Genomic DNA, 21,202 nt, shown 5'->3' on the forward strand with positions numbered 1-21,202 from the left:
GACGGCAACTGGGCGGGAAAATCCATAGAAAGTCATTCGACTAACCAGACTGCATAGCTACGTTTGCAATGCTATCACTAGCTCTAAATCTCTAAATGCACAGACAACTTAGTTGCAAGCTTTCTCTTGGAATAAAACGTTTACATACCTCAATATGCTTCCGCAGGTCGGGCGGCGAGTTTTTGTAGGCCGTGATGTGATTCGTTTTCAGCAAATGAAGCAAACGTTTAAAACTAAACGAGTCTTTAATCCTTTCAGAAAACTGAAACGTGGGTTCATGGGCCATGAGTATGTGCATTCCCCAGAAGAGCCGCCTCCTTCTGTTTGGCCATCAACTGATTGTGTTCAAATAACGCTGCTGAGAAATCACTGAAGTTGATTTTATACAGTCTATGGATGTGACGTGACCCTAGTGATTACTGATGGGCTGTCTCAGTGACTACGTTTACATGCACGTCCAAATCGAGCTGCTGTTGGTAATCGAGCAAAGGGTCCCAGCAGGGGTGCCAGAGAAATCCAATCCTACATGCACAAGTGAAATCGGGCTATTGTGCAAGGTGCATTGTGCACCCGAGCCACACGTGGCGCTACACGCCCCATCGTGTTGGTACACTTTCGGTTGTCGTCATGAAGAAGAGCTATAGTGTTGTCAGATACTGCTGATGTTTTCCAGCCCAAAACATGTTCAAATCCGCTAAAATGCACTTAAAATCCCCAATCTGGCAACACTAGCAGTTCCGTGCTCAAGCTGTTAGGCTTGCTCTAACAGACTATGGCTACAAACTGTCCGGCGCAGACCGCTGTTTTGTAAGACAACTTATTTTGCACAATACTATTTTTCTAAAGTCCATTTTTTGCTTACAATTTAACTTGTGTCTTAATAAACACACAAAAAGTTCAATTTTTTTGTTTTTATTGACATTCTTCAGATGTTGGACACATATATATATATATATATATATATATATATATATACACACACACACACACACACACACACACACACAAATACAATGACTTGTTTATGTACACAATTCACAGCTATGCAACAGCTGTACAGATGTATTTGGTGATACAGTAAGTGAGCTAAATTTTAACAGTGCAAACAATGCCACAAAAAGAAAAGATTCATGCCGTTGTCATGCCGACCGAGGCTGTTGTGTTTCCCGCTTGTGGTCTCGTCACTCGTCACTTCCGGAAGTAGCTCGACAACTAGCTCGATAGGGTTTACATGCACAAAGTAGCTCGGCAGAAATCGCATAAACTAGGTCGTGTAGCTCGATTCCGAGAAATCAAGTTCGGTTCAATTTCAGCCGAATTAAGGTGTATACATGGCATTTTGAACTTCAATTTCAGTCGAGCAACGGCAGAAATTCGATTCTCTCTATGTGCATGTAAACGTAGTGAGTGTCACCTGCGAAAAAACCAATCGTTTTCGAACAGAAAAGAGAAAATGTCCACTTTCAAAACTGCTTCGGAGTAACGAGGACCTTGAGAGAAATGTAGTGGAGTGAAAAGTACGATATTTGTCTTTCGAATGTAAAAAAAAACCTCAAGTAAAGTACAGATACTCAAAAAGTGTACTTAAGTACAGTGCTCAAGTAAATGTACTTCGTTCCGGTCCACCTCTGGAGCAGAAAAGCATCTCAGAACACACAGTGTCAAAACATTGCGGTGGATGATGCTACAACAGCAGAAAAGCATATCATATTCCGCTCCTGTGAGCCAAGAACAGGAATACGAGCAGGGCTCGACATCAACTTGTAAACCCACTTGCCCTGTGGGTAAATTTCCACTTGACCCCCAATATTATCACTTACCCCCTATTTTGTGAGTACTCCTTTTATTTTTTCTTTTATTTATTTATTTTTTTAGGTAACCCATAGAATAGTTGTGGATTGCAAGATAAAATGAAGAGCACACATTGAGTTGAAGTTTGGTTATTGATTAAGTTTATTCTTAAGATTGGTTACTTTTTACTTGTAACGGACAATAACAATTTTATCCAAAATAGTTTTTCCTGCCTTAGTCGATTTTGATTTCCATTTCGCATGCATGCAGCTGTTGTAAAGTTCAGTGTGTTTGTGTAGAACTCTCTGACTGTCGGTTCATTACTCGATAATGTCGAAATCATAAAATAGAAATCTATAACAAAGTTTGTATGAAGAAAACAGTAGGGTGCCAAGACTTTTGAACAGTACTGTGTTTGAGAATATTTATAGATCGGGTTTTATTGTCCTATCATACACCTCTTGGTTAAAACAACAACAACAAAAAACCCATAACCTGCGCTGCCTCATGACAGACAGGATAATGTTTGAGTTTAAATTTTTTTTAGTGTGTCGGTTGTCAGTGTTTTATACAGACCTGGCAACCTGTAACTGAATCAGCACAGCTGGTCTGTCATGATGCAGCGCTTTTTTTTTTTTTAATAAACCTAGAAGTGGATGATAAACAAAAAAACCCCGATATATAAATATTTTGCACAGGACTGTGTTTCTCTGATAACAGAAACAAAGCTCCAGCTCTCTCTGCTCTTAATCTGTTCTGTTCTTTCAGGATTTATCGCGCACATCGCTCCTTGAATTTTTTTTTTTTATGCCCGAGTTGTTTGAAACCCATCTGAGTTTTCTGTGTCGAATAAGGAAGCAGCTTCATCTTTAAGAAAATCAGACACTTTCATGAAGGAGCTAACTCGAATACAAGCAGAACAAAAAAAAAAAGAGAGATTCTGAAGCAAACTCTTCCATCCTCACTTCCAACTTTCTAAATTTGTTAAATACATTTTAAATACAATCGTGAATTTTTCTTCTGGAGTTTGCAGGCTGAGCTCCTCTCATCGTATTCTCTTTAACAACTCGTTTCCTTGTTGTTCTTGAAGCATTTGCTTCTATTTAGCTGTGTTCACACTTATACCGGTATGAAAGTGGTATAACTGTATCAGTGGTTGCGTTAGACTTTTTCACTGTCCGTCATTTTGACAGACAGGGTCGTAAAAATTCCGTCATTGTCCATTATTATCTGTCATTTTATTTTAACTTTTAAATGACAATGTATATAGGCTATAAATGCTATATATTTAATAACTTGTGTTTTCATGGACTCATTTTCATTTAAAAATTAATTCACAGAACAAGCTTGTATTATTTAATCATTTATGTATTTATGATGCAAAAAGATGAACAGAGATTCTGACGTTCGGTCACTTGTGAACCCATTTTCCCTCCGCTAAAAACATTGCGGCTGTTGTGCCTTAACGGGCATATGAACAATGCTATTTTACAACGTAGCAAGACAATTGCAGTTCAAATATGAACAGTCCACTACAACGATTTAAGTGACAATCTAATTTGACCTGTTTGCGTGAGCTCAAACCTTCCTTCTGGCCCGCATGGATTTAAATTGGGAGCTCGCTTGTGCATAATCAAAGTCGTCAATAGAGACTGCTGCCGAGGCAATCGTCATTAAATTTTGCGTCTTTGCCTCGGACAGACGACTTCTCATTGACGTTTTAATTTTATTCTGAAGGCTGAACCCGCGCTCTGCTGCGACACTGGAGACTGGAATAACCAGCGCCACTTCAGCCAAAGTTCTGAAGTCGGGAAACATTTCTCCCAGGGAAGTGATCAGAAGCCGGCAAGAGCCTCTGAAAGCAGGGCCGTAACTACCATTGAGGACACCGAGGTCATGTCCTCGGCATTTTTTTCCCACGTTTTTTTTTTTTTTTTTTTCACTCAGAAATGTGAAATTAATATATGATGAAAATCGTTCTGACTTTGATCGGTGGAAAATTCTAAATTCAGCTTGCATCCCCCTGTTCTCATTTGTTTGTCTAAAAATAAAGTCCACATAATCATTTTTAAACGAAGCTGAAATATCCGACATTGGAAACATTTCATATTAGGCAGCCTCGCGATAGTCAGCTAAGCACCACGGGATATACAAGAGCTGAGAAGTGTTCTCATCAAGGTCCGACTCCGCAGCCAGGCAGTTTGTCAATTAGTCGTGGAATCTGAAAATTGACATAAGATGAAGAAGTCTACTACACTAAAACAAATCAAACTCAGCTTTGGAAAGTCAACAAGTGAGAGAAAAAGAAAGAGGGAAGAAGGTGAGTTAATTTTGCCAGTCACTGACAGTTATGTGCCGGAATGCTTATGATCATTAACAGTGCAATTTTAATTAGCATTTCAAGCAACAACAGTCGAAGCCACTTAGCTAGATAGGATTTTCGTTTTCCAGGCGGCACAAACTCTTTTATTCTCTCTCTCGATTTGATTTGGTGCGTTTCAGATCAGAAAAGGCTGGACAGTCGTGACCTGTTGTTTATGAAGTTATTGGGTGCTGACGAGACTTGAGCTATTTTGCTAACTTACCAGACTATAGGCTAACGTGAACACAAGACACTATTGTTTTGATCATTGGTTGTATTTTCGAACGGAAATGAAAACGGGTAGCAAACTTATTATGTTCACATTTTATTTACAACATGATGTACCGCCTCTGACTGCTTTCTGTCAATCATGAGCAGCCCAGCCGCGTTCACAGCTCCTCCTCCGATCACCAGCTGGAGATGAGCCTCCTCTCGGGAAGTCTTGTCCCGCCCCTCTTATTGACTCCCATCTCCAGTGAGGCTCGGTCTCCGAATGGAGCGTTTTAGTCGGTTTTGTCCAATAACCGTCTAGTATTTTGCTATTGAAAAGGGCAGATATTTTTTAAAAAGCAATTGAAGTCCATTCAGGCTCGGCTAGATTGCGTTGTCTGTCACTCCCTCCCTCCCTCCTTTTGTGATCGTGCAGTTTTGAAATTGTTAAAATAAACATGTTCACCTACATGTTCATCTTGTTGGGCTTGTGATTTTGACTCGTTTCCAAAATATATGAAAAGTCACCATATTAGGACATTTTTTTTTTGGCAAATAAGATGTATCGCAATGTTTGACCTCGGTATTTGAAAAATCCTGGTTACGGCCCTGTCTGAAAGTTGGATTTCCCGACCCTGCTAGTACTCTCTTCATAGGGAGGAAATCCTGCAGCATGCGGTCTTTCTGCACCAGTGATGCAGCTGCACCCTGTAATGGGCTGACACGGAAGGTCTTAAATAAAACGAAGTTATGTTTAAATGTTAGTTTGTCTACCCATGCTCTCATTAAAATGATAGTTTAGCAGATATTCGAGCAGCGATGTTCCTAAGCTTGCTGGGGAAGAATACAATAAATCGGCATTTGTTTCATTTTAAAAACAAGAAAACAACTAGCCTAAATGAGCGCTATTGCATTAAGACGTACAGGCAGGGAAACGACACAAACAACCCAATGCATCTCTTTTTTTAATAGCAAAAATGACGCGTCTTCTGCAGAGAAGGGAAACATGAATACATCTCACTGTGCTAGCGGTTAGAAAAGTCAGGCTACGTTTACATTACGTCGAATCAGCGAATCATCAGATTAACGTTCTTAAAACGATTCGCGTTTACACTAAAACCGTTAGCCGTGCACACAGCAACGCCAATACGCGGATACGCTCGGCTCCGCAGGCATCCTGCGCTCCAAATCACTCCGCCCTGAACAGCGAGTGCCCTCTGGAGGGTGCGCACTCCGGCCCTGCGCAGCTCACACAGCGCGCGAGTGAAGTGCACAAGCCACGATTCGGGACTGAGCCGCTGTGTGTGTGATCCCAGCGCACATCACTTATTACTTGCAAGTGGAAGGATGGCAAGCCTAAAGACAATCATAACTACACAATGGGCAGTATTTGCATCAGTATTTGCAGTATTTTCATACTTTTATACTCTTTAATGAAAGGTGATACAAGGCGGAAGTCCGCGCCGTTTTTCAGCAGTCGCGTCACATGACCAACGCCAGCGAATCAGGAAGGTGGATGTCACAGTGACGTTGTCCAGTGAGACGCCAGCTAGAGCTCAGCACAGCGTATCCGCGTATTTTGAATGTTTACACAGCACCGGAGCTGACACGATCTGGATTGAATACGTGGACCCTGGCGGATTCGCGTTTCCAGGCGGTTTAATGTAAACGGACAGTGCATCCGCGAAGAAAACGAGACAGATACGGTCTAGTGTAAACGTAGCCTCAGAGCGCAGTCAGGAGCGCGATGGGGGGGGAACAGCCTTGCACAGTGGCTACAGTGTATACATGAGTAGCCTATGCAGTGAACATCAAGACTGCCGCAATGTCGGCTCAGATTGAAAGTGACGGCAGTGATGACTATGTATACTGGATGTAAGAAAACTCTGCCACAACTTGCCAATCATTTCAATTGTGTGTTTCATTATGTTTTATTATTGTTATTATTAGGCTATTATTGGTAATGGTAACGGTAAACATCCGTCAAAATGACCGACAGCCTTCAGATTTTTCCGTCATAGCTAAAAAAAAAAAATCCGTCAATGACGGACAATTGTCGGTTAACGCGACCTACGAACTGTATCGATACAAAGTATACCGGTACAGTTTAGTGCATCTGTCCACACTAGCGAGAAATGTTTGCGGTTTTCTTTCACGGTAGTTGAAATGTTTCCATGGTTACGAAGTAACTTCCTTCCGAGAATATGGCGGATGAAACAACGTGTGTGTCCTTTTTGTTGTCAGTGTACAGTCTGTATTTCTGGTGGTCATTTATTCAGTCGAATCGTATAAAACGCGTGAGGCAGTTGAGAAAAAAAAAACAAAGAAAATGAATCTCCCTTCCCCCCCCTCACTTTCTCCCTCTTCCCTTCTCTTCCCCTCACTTTCTCCCTCTTTCCTTCTCTTCCCCTCCCTTTCTCTCCCTTTTCCCCTCTTCCTCCTTTCTTCCTCCCTCCCTCCCCCCTTTCTTTGCTCCATGTAGCTCCACGGTCGTTTTGAGCCAGTTTAACGTTTTATTTACAGCTGGAAAGCGCGTGCGTATTGTATTGTATGAATAACCCGGAAGAAGTAGGAATAGTTCATTGCGCATTATATTTGTATCGATACAGAGCCGCACAGAAATGAACCATATTGAAGACAGATTAAGCCTTACTTGCATGAAAGACAGTGTCTGTTGGACCCCAGCTGTAGTTATCATGTGATGCGTGACGTCATGCACAAGGGGTCTATAAACAGGACGCGTACCATACTACAACAGCGGGGGTATATAAAATAATTTGCAAAGCAGTAAATGAAACCGAGACTAAGTTGGAGACACAACAATTGCGATAAAATATGCACATTTTTTGGAATCGCACTGAATTTATATTCGCATATTTTACTGCAATTGTCGTGTCGACAACTATTCGCAGGCTGTCGCAGCCTGGCTTTCCCTCGGCAAGCAAGGAAGTAGAGAAGCCTCATGGAAACTGACTTGAGAAAGGTTCTTGACGGCTTTGCGACAGCAGCGATGCATTTGCGGCTATTTTGAGAAATTTTGTTGCACGAATTTTTTGAACATGTTCAAAATTTCAGCGACGAAGGAGCGACACTTTGCGACTCATCTCATCTCATTATCTCTAGCCGCTTTATCCTTCTACAGGGTCGCAGGCAAGCTGGAGCCTATCCCAGCTGACCACGGGCGAAAGGCGGGGTACACCCTGGACAAGTCGCCAGGTCATCACAGGGCTGACACATAGACACAGACAACCATTCACACTCACATTCACACCTACGGTCAATTTAGAGTCACCAGTTAACCTAACCTGCATGTCTTTGGACTGTGGGGGAAACCGGAGCACCCGGAGGAAACCCACGCGGACACGGGGAGAACATGCAAACTCCACACAGAAAGGCCCTCGCCGGCCATGGGGCTCGAACCCGGACCTTCTTGCTGTGAGGCGACAGTGCTAACCACTACACCACCGTGCCGCCCCACTTTGCGACTCATGCGAGGAAATTGAGAAGCCCCGCGAATGTTTCAAGACACTTTTGAAACTCTCTCGCAAATGACGTTTGCAATTTGTCGCAAGCTGTCGCAGCCAAGTGAGATACTGGCTTAAGAAAACAGCCAGGACATAATGGCGGATACGTAGTGAGGGACGCTTTTAGGAACTGAAATAAAAGATGAAAAAGCCTCATTTTTGTGGTGCTAGTTCGTAATGCTCATTCCAACTTGCCCGGTCGGGCATGTCGGGACATATCCCACTTGCCCGAATGCATGTTTCACTTGTCCCGGGCAATTGGACAGTCCTTAATGTCGAGCCCTGATGAGGCAATCATGGGCATAGACTCTCCAAAACTGGACCGTTGACTCATAGAAAGACATTATCGGGTCTTTTTCCAACTTATGAAATTAAATAAATTACAGGGGAAGCGAGTCAGCTCGGTTTCAACTTTTAATCAGTTTAAACACCCTGTGTTTTCTCACGATGCTGTTGAGGTTAGACAGTGCCATGCGAGTACAAATCAACATTTGCTCCAGAAATACCAAAACATCCCTTTAATTAACAATTTCTGTAAAGCAGCAGGAAGAGGGCTGAGGCACTGCAGTCCGCTGAGATCTCCGTTTTGTTGGTTTAGTTCCAGTTTCCTCTCCGGTTGGAAATCGGGGCTTTTGAGAGGTGAAGAAACACAATTCGCTTATTCTCCTGCACATGCAGCTTCTGAAATGAAGAAGAAGAAGAAGAGCAGTTCCCTTGCTGAGGGAGAGGACCGTTCCAAAGCGTTAATGAGATTTTAAATGTGATATTAGTGATGTCTGACTTGTGCATTGGGTGACGGTACACAGATGGAGTTTGATTGCTTTACTTCATGGTGTTGTGTAGCTTTGAGGGATGAATGACTGATGATGTTTGTTTCTCATTTATCTGTCGTTAGGTCTTTGTTCAGCTAAACCTCACAGCTGCTTCGCTAAGAGCTGTGAACACATTTGGTAGTGTGTGTCTCTCTGGTGCAAGCGATCAGTTGAAAATGGAGATCCGGCTGTGTGTGTTTTTATATTTTCGGCTCTGGTATATTTTACGTTTTGCTTTGTGGCAGTTGAATTTCTGGTCCTGTTCCTTGTGCATTTTATATTTAAGTTGATGGGTAACTCCACAGTGTGATGTTTGAAAAACGCATGATGTTTTGAGTCTTATAAAGGTCTCGATCGTCAACCTGGCCGTTTGAATGATCAGTATAAAGATGCAGGTGATGAGAGAAAATTGTGCACACCGGTTGGTCGAGAGATTCGGATCATTTCTCGAGAATCATCTCGAGCGATTCGGCAAAATGGCGGCCGATCACATTGTCATCGTAAGTGATTGAACAGCTACAAAGGTTGAAAGGAAATGCTGTTCCTAAAAGCACTAAAGAAGCTACGAAGTTCGGTCTAAAACTACTCAAAGGTTAGGTGGAATTGTGATTTATTTTCTCTGTTTCAAAACCGAGTATTTTATGTGACTCGGCGTAGATCAGTGACAAGTCTGCACCACACCTTCATTACATTTGCAATCTGGTTTTGAAGTGAGGAAATAAATGTATTTATTTTTTTTTGAGTACAGCCCCGATTCCAAAAAAGTTGGGACAAAGTACAGATTGTAAATAAAAACGGAATGCAATGATGTGGAAGTTTCAAAATTCCATATTTTATTCAGAATAGAACATAGATGACATATCAAATGTTTAGACTGAGAAAATGTATCATTTAAAGAGAAAAATTAGGTGATTTTAAATTTCATGACAACAACACATCTCAAAAAAGTTGGGACAAGGCCATGTTTACCACTGTGAGACATCCCCTTTTCTCTTTACAACAGTCTGTAAACGTCTGGGGACTGAGGAGACAAGTTGCTCAAGTTTAGGGATAGGAATGTTAACCCATTCTTGTCTAATGTAGGATTCTAGTTGCTCAACTGTCTTAGGTCTTTTTTTGTCATATCTTTCGTTTTATGATGCGCCAAATGTTTTCTATGGGTGAAAGATCTGGACTGCAGGCTGGCCAGTTCAGTACCCGGACCCTTCTTCTACGCAGCCATGACGCTGTAATTGATGCAGAATGTGGTTTGGCATTGTCATGTTGGAAAATGCAAGGTCTTCCCTGAAAGAGACGTCGTCTGGATGGGAGCATATGTTGCTCTAGAACCTGGATATACCTTTCAGCATTGATGGTGTCTTTCCAGATGTGTAAGCTGCCCATGCCACACGCACTAATGCAACCCATACCATCAGAGATGCAGGCTTCTGAACTGAGCGCTGATAACAACTTGGGTCATCCTTCTCTTTAGTCCGAATGACACGGCGTCCCTGATTTCCATAAAGAACTTCAAATTTTGATTCGTCTGACCACAGAACAGTTTTCCACTTTGCCACAGTCCATTTTAAATGAGCCTTGGCCCAGAGAAGACGTCTGCGCTTCTGGATCACGTTTAGATACGGCTTCTTCTTTGAACTATAGAGTTTTAGCTGGCAACGGCAGATGGCACGGTGAATTGTGTTCACAGATAATGTTCTCTGGAAATATTCCTGAGCCCATTTTGTGATTTCCAATATAGAAGCATGTCTGTATGTGATGCAGTGCCGTCTAAGGGCCCGAAGATCACGGGCACCCAGTATGGTTTTCCGGCCTTGACCCTTACGCACAGAGATTCTTCCAGATTCTCTGAATCTTTTGATGATATTATACACTGTAGATGATATGTTCAAACACTCTGCAATTTTACACTGTCGAACTCCTTTCTGATATTGCTCCACTATTTGTCGGCACAGAATTAGGGGGACTGGTGATCCTCTTCCCATCTTTATTTCTGAGAGCTGCTGCCACTCCAAGATGCTCTTTTTATACCCAGTCATGTTAATGACCTATTGCCAATTGACCTAATGAGTTGCAATTTGGTCCTCCAGCTGTTCCTTTTTTGTACCTTTAACTTTTCCAGCCTCTTAGGCCCTGTCCCAACTTTGAGATGTGTTGCTGTCATGAAATTTCAAATGAGCCAATATTTGGCATGAAATTTCAAAATGTCTCACTTTCAACATTTGATATGTTGTCTATGTTCTATTGTGAATACAATATCAGTTTTTGAGATTTGTCAATTATTGCATTCCGTTTTTATTTACAACTTGTACTTTGTCCCAACTTTTTTGGAATTGGGGTTGTACAATTAAAATAATAATCTGTGTATTTATACGAAAACAATCACCCGCCTCAGGCTCAGGGAATATCAGTGAATAATAACCTCGACTTAGTCTCAGTTATTATGAACTGAGCACAATGTCTTCATGGGAAAATATCAGACCGAGGTCTTGACAATACGGACTGAGCCCTAAGCGAGGTCCGTACAAAAAGACCTCAGTCTGATATTTTCCCGTAAAGACCGAGCAAGCAATGTTAATCAGAAGTTTATGATAAGGGTCTGTCTCAGAAACTGGGTACTGTGGGGGTCCCCCACTAAATATCCTCAGTCAATAAACTGTACGGTTTTGAATGGTGATGTTGGTTTTAATTTGAAATAAAATGATGAAAGAAATAATACAGATAAAACTAAATCTTTGATGTGAATACTCTATTCAGAATTTGGCAAAAATTCTGCAAATTTGTGGAAAAATGGCGGCTTGATCTGGGACATGATAAACGGTTGACTACATCGTGTTCCCTTAAAAAGGTTGTAGTCCACTGAAAAGTCTACAGTTATCACTAATTGTATTTTAATTTGTAACTTTATCCACCTAAGGATCGGTGCACTCGCAGAATAATCATAACCGTAATAAAACATCATGCAAAATATTTCATCACCGTTGTAACTCCGTTTTCCGCAAACCCAAAACCGATACGATTGTGTGTTTTGATCTAAGCGGAAAGCCTCAGGGTCGAGGTCACTACCTCACCAAAAGTAGTAACTTAAAATCACTACGCCGTATAAACATTTAGTTATAAATCTGCGGTTTTATTTTGTAAAACGAAAGCTGAAAGTTCGGTATAGAATATGTTTCTTACAGAATATGTTACGATGGTAGCTGGTCTTGTATGAATTTCTGAGCTATAAAATGAGTTGTGGTCTATTTTTTACCGTAGCGTGTTATTTGTGTGCGGGGAAGGACACGCATTAACAATTTGCATGTGTAGAATGGAATTTTCCACTCCAACAGTTAGAAGTTGATCGTGCTTCCATTTGCGGTCTTTCTGTTACGCGGGTGATCTGTTCGGACGTTATCGCTGAAAAGGTGAGTTTTGACAGTTTTATTTTGTTTTAGTCTTGCAGTATAAGGCAATAGAATGTTTCTTTTTCATCTTACTTTCATATTTCGTAGTGTTTGTGTATTTTTGGCCAATATTTTGCAACCACGGTCAATTTAGATCGAACTTTTGGATAGAATCTACAGCCAGTCATTTTGCCCCGCCCCCGCCTCACGCTCCGTCCGGCGCGGTAGTGATGTCCCGTTGCTCGCGCGCCGCAGCAGAGACCCGCGCGACCTTCAGCCGGTACAGTCGCTGTTCTTTTACCACCGCCGTTATTCTCATCTTTCCGGTGCGTTCTTGATTTTTCCATTGTGTCCTATTTCGCCATATCAAATACCCAAACTGTATCATATTATTCATATTTAAGTGAAGAATCAATTCAGTCGTCATAACTTGGCATTTTTAACTCAAGCAATCAAAAAGAGGAAATTTATTCAATATTTTCACTCCTCTGTGAAGGAGCGGCTTTAATTCTTCATGATGGAGTTATTTTATATGGAAATCAATTTTACAAAAACATTTGAATTGTAATCAAAAAAATGTTCCACAGTGGAGGCCAGATAAAGCAAGATACTATCTTTATTCTTATTAAACATGACAAAAGAAACATTGAGTTCGGTAAATGCAAAAAAATAGTACAATTAGAAAATGTATTTTTTGACCATAATGTCCCAAATGACGGACCCATATGGCTTTTTTTATTTCTAAGATTAAGATAGACACTCATTATAATGAGGCGTGACGCTGCTTTCAGTCACATCGTAATTGTAACGTAGTTGAGTCACGCATGCAGAATAAACAGCTAGCGGTTTCAAAACTGAATTTCTGTTCGCGGTTTCTGAACGCTCTTTGTTGCTCATTTCTTGAATAACTCGCTGACTTTGGTTTGTCTTTTGTGTTTCTGCCATTTTTGATTTCCAGTTCTTTTCGTTTGTTTTTTGTAACATTGAAAGCCGGCGCCTTGGAAAGTAAGTCCGTAATCGCCCACGGGTATTATGGGAAAATGCTGCCTGCCAAGGAACCAATCAGAGCGCACGATTTTACCAGAAGTAGCTCGTGCCGTATAATAATCACCGATATTCACCTCGCCGTTGTGGTGTAGCTGAACACTTGTGTAACTGTAATGTACCTCTGTAACCTGTAATGGGCAGCTGGAATCACTTTTCTTTGTCGTTTTGTTTTCTTATCGAGAGCTGGAAGTTAGATATGGATAATGTATTTCTACCTTGAGCTTAACTTGGTTATTTCAGTGCGATTTCACAAATCTGAGACAGCTCAATGTCGTTTGTAGTTGTACTGTATTTCTAGAAAGGTGAGACAGACTTGTTAGCGGTAAAAGTCTCTCTGATTCAGTGCAAAACTACAGCAGCAAACATGAGGCATGACACTAAACTAAATAAACTACCTTTATGGGAAGATAAAGCCACTGAGTATAGAAATGTTTTTGAGAAAGAAAGCCCATGCTCACGAATAGACTTGCACTTTGAGGAAACTCCGTTTTGAGTACTGCTTTGCCACGACGAAGCTAAGCTCTTCTTGCTTTAAGCCATGTCATGTGAAATGTTTCTCCGCTGTCTCTCTCTCAGTTTGATCAAAGCTGGAAACAAACCGCCCGCGACAAGCACGCCTGGAAAGCCGAAGAAAGCGACCACCTTCCAGGAGTTTGAGAGCATCACGAGCGATGCCTGGGACGTGGGTGATGACGACGACGAGCTCCTCGCCATGGCCGCCCAGAACCTCAACATCGAGGTAGTAATGGAGACGGCCAACAAGGTGATCGAGAACCACAGCAAGCAGCAGGAGCGACGACAGCAGCAGCTCGACGAACCTCCTGGGCCTGAGGAGAAAGACGAAGAGGAGGGGCACGACAAAGATGAAGAGGAGAAGCTAGAGGAGGAGGAGACAACCCCAGAGCTGGCCTTTAGCTCGGAGCGTGTCCACTACACTGACAGCAGGCTGGTGAAGTCCCACAGTGAAGCACCTATTGGATCACCAAAGGGTTTGTACATTTCATCTCCTTTCTCTGCAGAGATCTCAGGATGGATTACATCCAGTAGCTTCACCTACTTATATTCTTCAGCTTTCATACTTTTACAGTCTTGTCTAGAAGTCTTTTCTGAAAAATATTACCAGGACATTTTATATTGTGTAATTTTTCAAATAAAATTCACTTACTGTTAATTGAGATTGATATTTCACCCCATTTTTCTCCTAATTTGGTTTTGGGCAATTCCCAGCCAACCCCACTGAGTGCCTTCTGGAGGAACTGGAACGTCAACTGCACGTCGTATCGGTGGCCGTTCTGACGAATGCTATTGTCGTAGTGGAGGACCTGGGTTAGATATGTATGCACATAATTTAGGAGATGATAACTGTTATATGCTAATTTGAACCCAAGGAACAATTTGGGATCTGTGCCAAAATCACTATCTGGGGCGAACAGGCCGAAAATGACCAATCCAAGATGGCTGCCGGTAGCCATATTGAAAATATAAATTTTTGAACCACTCACCACAGAAGTATGTGCAATACCTCATTTTATGGGTTTTTGGGGATGGGGAATCCATTAGTGACATCATTTTCGTGATTGAAGGGAAAGGAACAAGCTATGGCAGGCCTTTAAATTATACCTCGGCCGGGCCGTTTAACGGTGTGCTCAAATTAAATGCGCCCAAATTAGCGTCTGCAAATTAATCACGGAAAAAAGCATAGCTGCCAACTACTACGAATAAATCGTATTTATTACGATTTGTCGTTTTGATTACGAAAGTACGAATTTACTACAATAAAATACGATTTTGCCAATTTTCATGGGTCATTTTCAAAGTCTATCACCAGTGGGATTCGTATTTGATAAAACACCGCTTCGTTCCAAGCGGCAGATACTACGCCAAATTTCATTGGCTATTGCTTGTTCTCTCAGCCAATCAACGATGCTATTAGATCATCCATGGCACGCTATCGTCTGGCCTTTGTTCACGAAGTTTCTGAACAAAGCATGGCGTTTCAAGCTTTTGTTATGAAGATGTAGCGTAGTACTAATCTCTAAAGAAAGCATGGCTAAGGGGAAGGGCCAGCGCTTCAAGGACTCGTACCGAGAGGAGTTTCCCTTCATTTTTAAGTCAAGTAAGGACGACCACTACGCGTTTTGTGCTCCATGTTGGCGAGACATTTCTATCAGTCATGGCGGGCGTTCTAATATCGTAACGTGACAACCTCCCTTCACAAGGAAAGCATGGACAATATTTCAAAGACTGCAAAACTAACTAATTTTGTTTTAGTGTGATTTTTCAGGGTAGTTTTGCTAGAAAGCTTTGGTGGCCCCCCCCCCCCCCCGACCCCCCACCAACACTCAGTACCCAACCTTGTATTACTATTTACAATTTCGGAATGTTGGCAGCTATGAAAAAGGGCTGATAGGCATCTTTATCACACCTTGATCGTTCCGATTTCCGATCAAAATAATTATTTCCAAAATCGACCGAAAATGTCAAGCAAGCGACGGAACATTACCTATAACCCACTCAGAAAGGTACCAGTCTCTTTCCTGATCGGCGGAAGTTGGATTCCCAAGGTTTCATTGGTTAAGGCATCTGCCATTGACTCGTATGCTAGCGTTTCTGCTTTGATTTTCTGGAAGCCATGATGCCACGTGGACGGCCCATTACTACAGGACGCTCGCACAGCAAGCAAAGCGACACTTATGAGAGCCGCCGTCTAACTCATACCTGCTTCAAAAAAGGCAAAAATTCATACTATCATTCTGATTAATTTAGAGAGAGGAAATTTGACCTGCAATCAGAAATTTTCTTCCGCGCGCAGAAGGGGGGACCCCCCCCCCCTCCCGGTGTTGCCGGCAGTTTTGAATTCTACTTTGCGGGCAAAAAATGGCTTGGGCTGGTTGACAAAAATTGGGCGGGTTTGATGTTAGTTTGGCGGGTTTTTATCAGATGTTTATATAGTTTCACTACCACTAGAAAGCAGAGATGGGAGAGAATGTAAACACCTAAGCCGAATGATGTTCTTGAATATGTGAAGGAAATCAGGAAAAACAGCTCTCTTTGGTCAACTGAGGCAAGTCATGGACCTAGTTTACCCAGCAACCCTTAGGTATTTTAAACAACCAAAATCGAGCATTGGCCTAAATTAATCATTAACAATAAACATTAATCTCATTAAGCATTATTTAAACAAAAAAATGTCGATGTAAGTGTAAGACTAATATGAATGTGTGTAATGCAGTGCAGAAACTGAACTCGTAAATAAGAATGACGCAATCCATTCTCCATTTTCTCTTCTCCTGTTACATTCAGCCATGCATCGGAGCCTAACTTTTTTTTTTTTTTTAAATGAAGTATATAAAACAGGTACACTCTAACAAAGCCACAAAAATCAGGATAACAGATGAAGAAAATACATGGATGTAGACAAAAATAAATTAAGCAGAATAACTAGGCCTATAAAATTTAATAAAAAAACCAGGATAAATTAAATAAATAAGACAAATAAAAAATTAAATAACCTCAGCAATGCAGAAGTTAGATATGCATCGTAGCCTAACATAGCTTGCGTAATATTATGCGTGTGCGTCACCTACTGGTGCATGTAGGATTCAGAACACAGCAGATGATTGCGAAGTTATAATCTGATTCAACCATACGGAGCCGAGTACCAGACAGCAGATTTTTCACCTCCAGCACTGACGGGCTCATGTTGCCATTTAGAAGTTGTTTGCATTATTGTTCGATTTACAAATAGTATACTGGTCTTTAGCTGTATATTTTTACTTTACAAGATAGGCATCAAGTAGCCTGGCTAACGCGACTTCAAAGCTCTACGAGCTATTGGTCTGGCCAAGATATTAAGCCCAACCGTTTCCCAGAGCCCGTGGTTGACCCGCCTCCCTGAAATGCCTGTTTGCTACTGGTCGAAGCTAGAAAAGGCTGTGACGAAGCTTAAACCAATCACATCACTCTGACGTATGCGACGCGACGGGGCTAACTGGTAGATTAAACTCTTACCGAAGCCGGTCGGGAGCAAGGCGAAAACGTCCTTCCTTTCAATAAATACCTCCAGGGCTGCTCTTTGCTCCGTTTTCAATGAGAACTTCCCGTTGAATGCTTTCAATACAGCATCTATGCGTAATAGATGCGGAAGCATGAATGAAGCGCTTCCGGCATAGATTCTGTAAACAATCTATGGCTTCCGGTCGCAGTTCTACTACGTCACTGCCTTGAACACGCCTCTACCCAGGGCCGTTGGAGATGCTCAAAGTTGATTGGTTCCCGATTTTTCGGGAGCTTGGAAGAGCTGGAGATAGCTTGCCTGGCCAGACTAAGCTCGCAACAGGCCCTCGTGTTGCGTCACGCTTAGGATGGGCGGGCCCAGGCTAGGCATCAAGTACATTTTACATTTTGGGCGGTTTTAAGTGCATTTTGGCGGGTTTTGAACATATTTTTGGCTGGAAAACGTCAGCAGTATCTGGCAGCACTGCCCTTCACTCGCTATGCTCGTTCGCGCAGTCGCTTCGCTCCTTTGATGTGCCCAAATGAGTGTAATCTAAAGCCTGTATGGTCAAGGGCAAGGTAGAAAAAAAAATTTGGCCAAAATTGCAGTTTCACAGAAAACATGAGAAAAACGGAATAACCCTAGCTCAAACATGGAATTGGGAGACCTATGCACACAATTTAGGAGAGTATAAGAAAACAAGCATTTGATTAATCTAAAGAAATTGTATTTTCAATCGTACGATTTGTCAGTAACGCGATAGAGCGCGCCACTTCCAGTCAGAATACAAACATGGCCGATCTGAACAATACCCAAGAACCACAGTGCCCTCTCTCGCCTGTCTGTTAATTGCACCGGTCACTCATTTCCTGGTTAATCAGCCCACACTCACTGGATGTGAAGTATCGTTCAGTGTCTTACCCATCATACCAAGCCTTGTTATTTCGCCTGCCTTATCGTGTTCTTGGCCCTCGTTATTGTCTCATTCTCGTTACTCTTTAGCCTAGCCCTTGTTATTCTGTCTGCCGATCGATCGACCACTGCCTGTCCCTCGACTTCGATTTCGTCTAACGTTTTGGATTTGTTTGCCAGTCTGCGTTTCCCTGTCTCCCCTGCACATACATCTATAAGTGCCTGCATCCTGAGACTATTATGATGAATAGAATGTTAACTTAAAGTGAAAAATATAAAACACATTAGTAGGCAGCAATATCTTGAGGGCCTAAATGTTTAACAGCCAACAATGCAACTTTTAACATCACATTATTACTGTTTGTGTCACATCAACCAGGAACATGAAGACTAGCACAATAATAATACTGTAATACCGGTTGCCATCTTGGATTGGTAATTTTCGGCCTGTTCGCCCTGGATAGCGATTTTGGCACCCATCCCAAGTTATTCCTTGGGGTCAAATTAGTCTATAACAGTTGAGTTATCCTCTCCTAAAGTATGTGCATGCATGTCTAAGCCAGGTCCTAGACTAGAACTAAAAGAGCACAAATCCCAACAGTCGCACCCTAAAATCTTGTGCAAAGCCTCCCTGAAGAGTGAATAAAATCCTGAAATGGGACATTCAACAAACCTGTTTGGGCCATAGCATACAGTAAGCATGCATTTGGCTATATAGTGTGTGTGTGTGTGTGTGTGTGTGTGTGTGTGTGTGTGTGTGTGTGTGTGTATGTATAACCCAAATTCCAAAAAAGTTGGGATGCTGTGTAAATTGGAAATAAAAACAGAATATGATGATTTGCAAATCATGGAAACCCTATATTTCACTGAAAATAGGACAAAGGCAACATATCAGATGTTAAAACTGAGAAATTTTATTGTTTTTTGAAAAATATATGCCCATTTTGAATTTGATGTCAGCAACACGTTTCAGAAGAGTTGGGACAGGGGCATGTTTACCACTGTGTTTCATCACCTCTACTTTTAACAACACTCTGTAAACATTTGGGAACTGAGGAGACCAATTACTGTAGTTTTGAAAGAGAAATGTTGTCCCATTCTTGCCTGATCTACAATTTCAGTTGCTCAACAGTTCTGGGTCTCCTTTGTCATATTTTGCACTTCATAATGCACCAAATGTTTTAAATGAGAGATGGGTCGAGAATGCAGGCAGGCCAGTTTAGCACCTGGGCTCTCTTACTACAGAGCCATGCAGTTTTAATATGTGCAGAAAGCGGTTTGGCATTGTCTTGCTGAAAGAAGGAGGACCTTCCCTGAAAAAGGTTTTGTCTGGATGGCAGCATATTGCTCTGAAACGTGTAGATATCATTCAGCATTAATGATGCCTTCCCAGATGTACAAGCTACCCATGTCATGTGCACTAATGCACCCTCATACCATCACAGATGCTGCTTTTGAACTGTGCACTGATAACAAGCCAGATGGTCCCTCTCCTCTTTAACCTGGAGGACCTGGTGTCTATGATTTATAAAATAATTTTCTACTTTGAACAGGATAAAGCGGCGAGAGATAATGAGATGAGATGAGATGATTCGTCAGACCAGGCGGCGTAGTGGTTAGCGCTGTTGCCTCACAGCAAGAAGGTCCAGGTTCGAGCCCCGTGGCCGGCGAGGGCCTTTCTGTGCGGAGTTTGCATGTTCTCCCCGTGTCCGCATGGGTTTCCTCCGGGTGCTCCGGTTTCCCCCACAGTCCAAAGACATGCAGGTTAGGTTAACTGGTGACTCTAAATTGACCGTAGGTGTGAATGTGAGTGTGAATGGTTGTCTGTGTCAGCCCTGTGATGACCTGGCGACTTGTCCAGGGTGTACCCCGCCTTTCGCCCGTAGTCAGCTGGGATAGGCTCCAGCTTGCCTGCGACCCTGTAGAACAGGATAAAGTGACTAGAGATAATGAGATGATATTCGTCAGGCCTCGGGACAATTTTCCACGTTGCCTCAGTCCATCATGAAAGAGCTCAGGCCCAGAGAAGGTGGCGGTGTTTCTGGATATTGTTTATATCTGGTTTTAACTTGCATTTGTGGATGCAGTCATGAACTATTTTCACAGACGATGGTTTTCTGAAGTGTTCCTGAGCCCGTACAGTGATTTCCACTACAGACACGTGTCTGCTTTTAATGCATTGTCACCTGAGGGCCTGAAGATCACAGGCATCCAGTGTCAGTTTTCAGCCTTGTCTCTCGCATACAGAGATTTCTCCAGATTCTTTGAATCTTATGTACTATAGGTGATGTGATCCCCAAATTCTTTGCAGTTTTACCTTGAGAAATGTTATTATTCTTAAATTGTTGCACTGTTTGCCCACGCAGTCTTTCACACAGCGGTGAACCCCTCCTCATCTTTACTTCTGAGAGACTCCGCCTCTCTGGGATGCTCTTTTTATACCCAGTCATGTTTCTGACCTATTGCCAATTAACCAAATTAGGCTTTTTTTAAAGCATTACACAACTTTTTCAGTCTTTTGTTGTCCCGTCCCAACTTTTCTGAAATGTGTTGCTGGCATCAAATTCAAAATGAGCATATATTTCTCAGTTTCGACATTTAATACATTGTCTTTGTCCTATTTTCAAGGAAATATAGGGTTTCCATGACTTGCAAATGATCACGTTCTGTTTTTATCCCCCGCTGGCCAAAAGGCCTGAAGGTGGATTATGTCGTGGTGATGTCCGTCCGTCCGTCCCGGGAAGGGTGCTCACCTTCTGAAATCAACTCCTCTCACGGTTTTTGGAGGAATTTCACGAAACTTGACGAGGCATTGTTATGTCATTCGTACGCACATTGTAATTTCATTAAATTCTTTCACATTTTATCAGACTTGTGGCCCTTGATTAAAAAAATTATACTTTTGACAATTTCATGAAGGTGTGCTCGCCTTCTGACGTCAACTCCTCTCACAATTTTGGGATGATTTTTTCGAAGCTTGGCAAAAGGCCTTGTTATATGACGGTAATACACATACTGCAATTTAATTTCATTTGTGAAAATTTTACCAGAGTTTTGACCCTTGATTAAATAACTTGGACAATTTCATGAGGGTGTACGTTCTTCTGAAATCAACAACTCTCACAATTAGTGGAGGAATTTCACCAAACTTGGCAAAAGGCTTT

General features: G+C 42.0%; 1 protein-coding gene across 3 annotated transcripts in view; it reads left to right on the forward strand.

Moving 5' to 3' along the window:
• tbc1d22a (TBC1 domain family, member 22a) overlaps nucleotides 1-21,202 on the forward strand; it is a 490,669-nt gene that overhangs the window by 27,323 nt on the left and 442,144 nt on the right. For all 3 annotated transcript variants that reach the window (XM_060903060.1, XM_060903062.1, XM_060903061.1), the window contains exon 3: nucleotides 13,706-14,118. In XM_060903060.1, coding sequence (XP_060759043.1) covers nucleotides 13,706-14,118 — 413 coding nt within the window. The remainder of the gene's footprint in view (nucleotides 1-13,705; nucleotides 14,119-21,202) is intronic.

The sequence above is a fragment of the Neoarius graeffei genome, chromosome 21 (assembly GCF_027579695.1).
Source record: "Neoarius graeffei isolate fNeoGra1 chromosome 21, fNeoGra1.pri, whole genome shotgun sequence".
Classification (NCBI taxonomy): domain Eukaryota; kingdom Metazoa; phylum Chordata; class Actinopteri; order Siluriformes; family Ariidae; genus Neoarius; species Neoarius graeffei.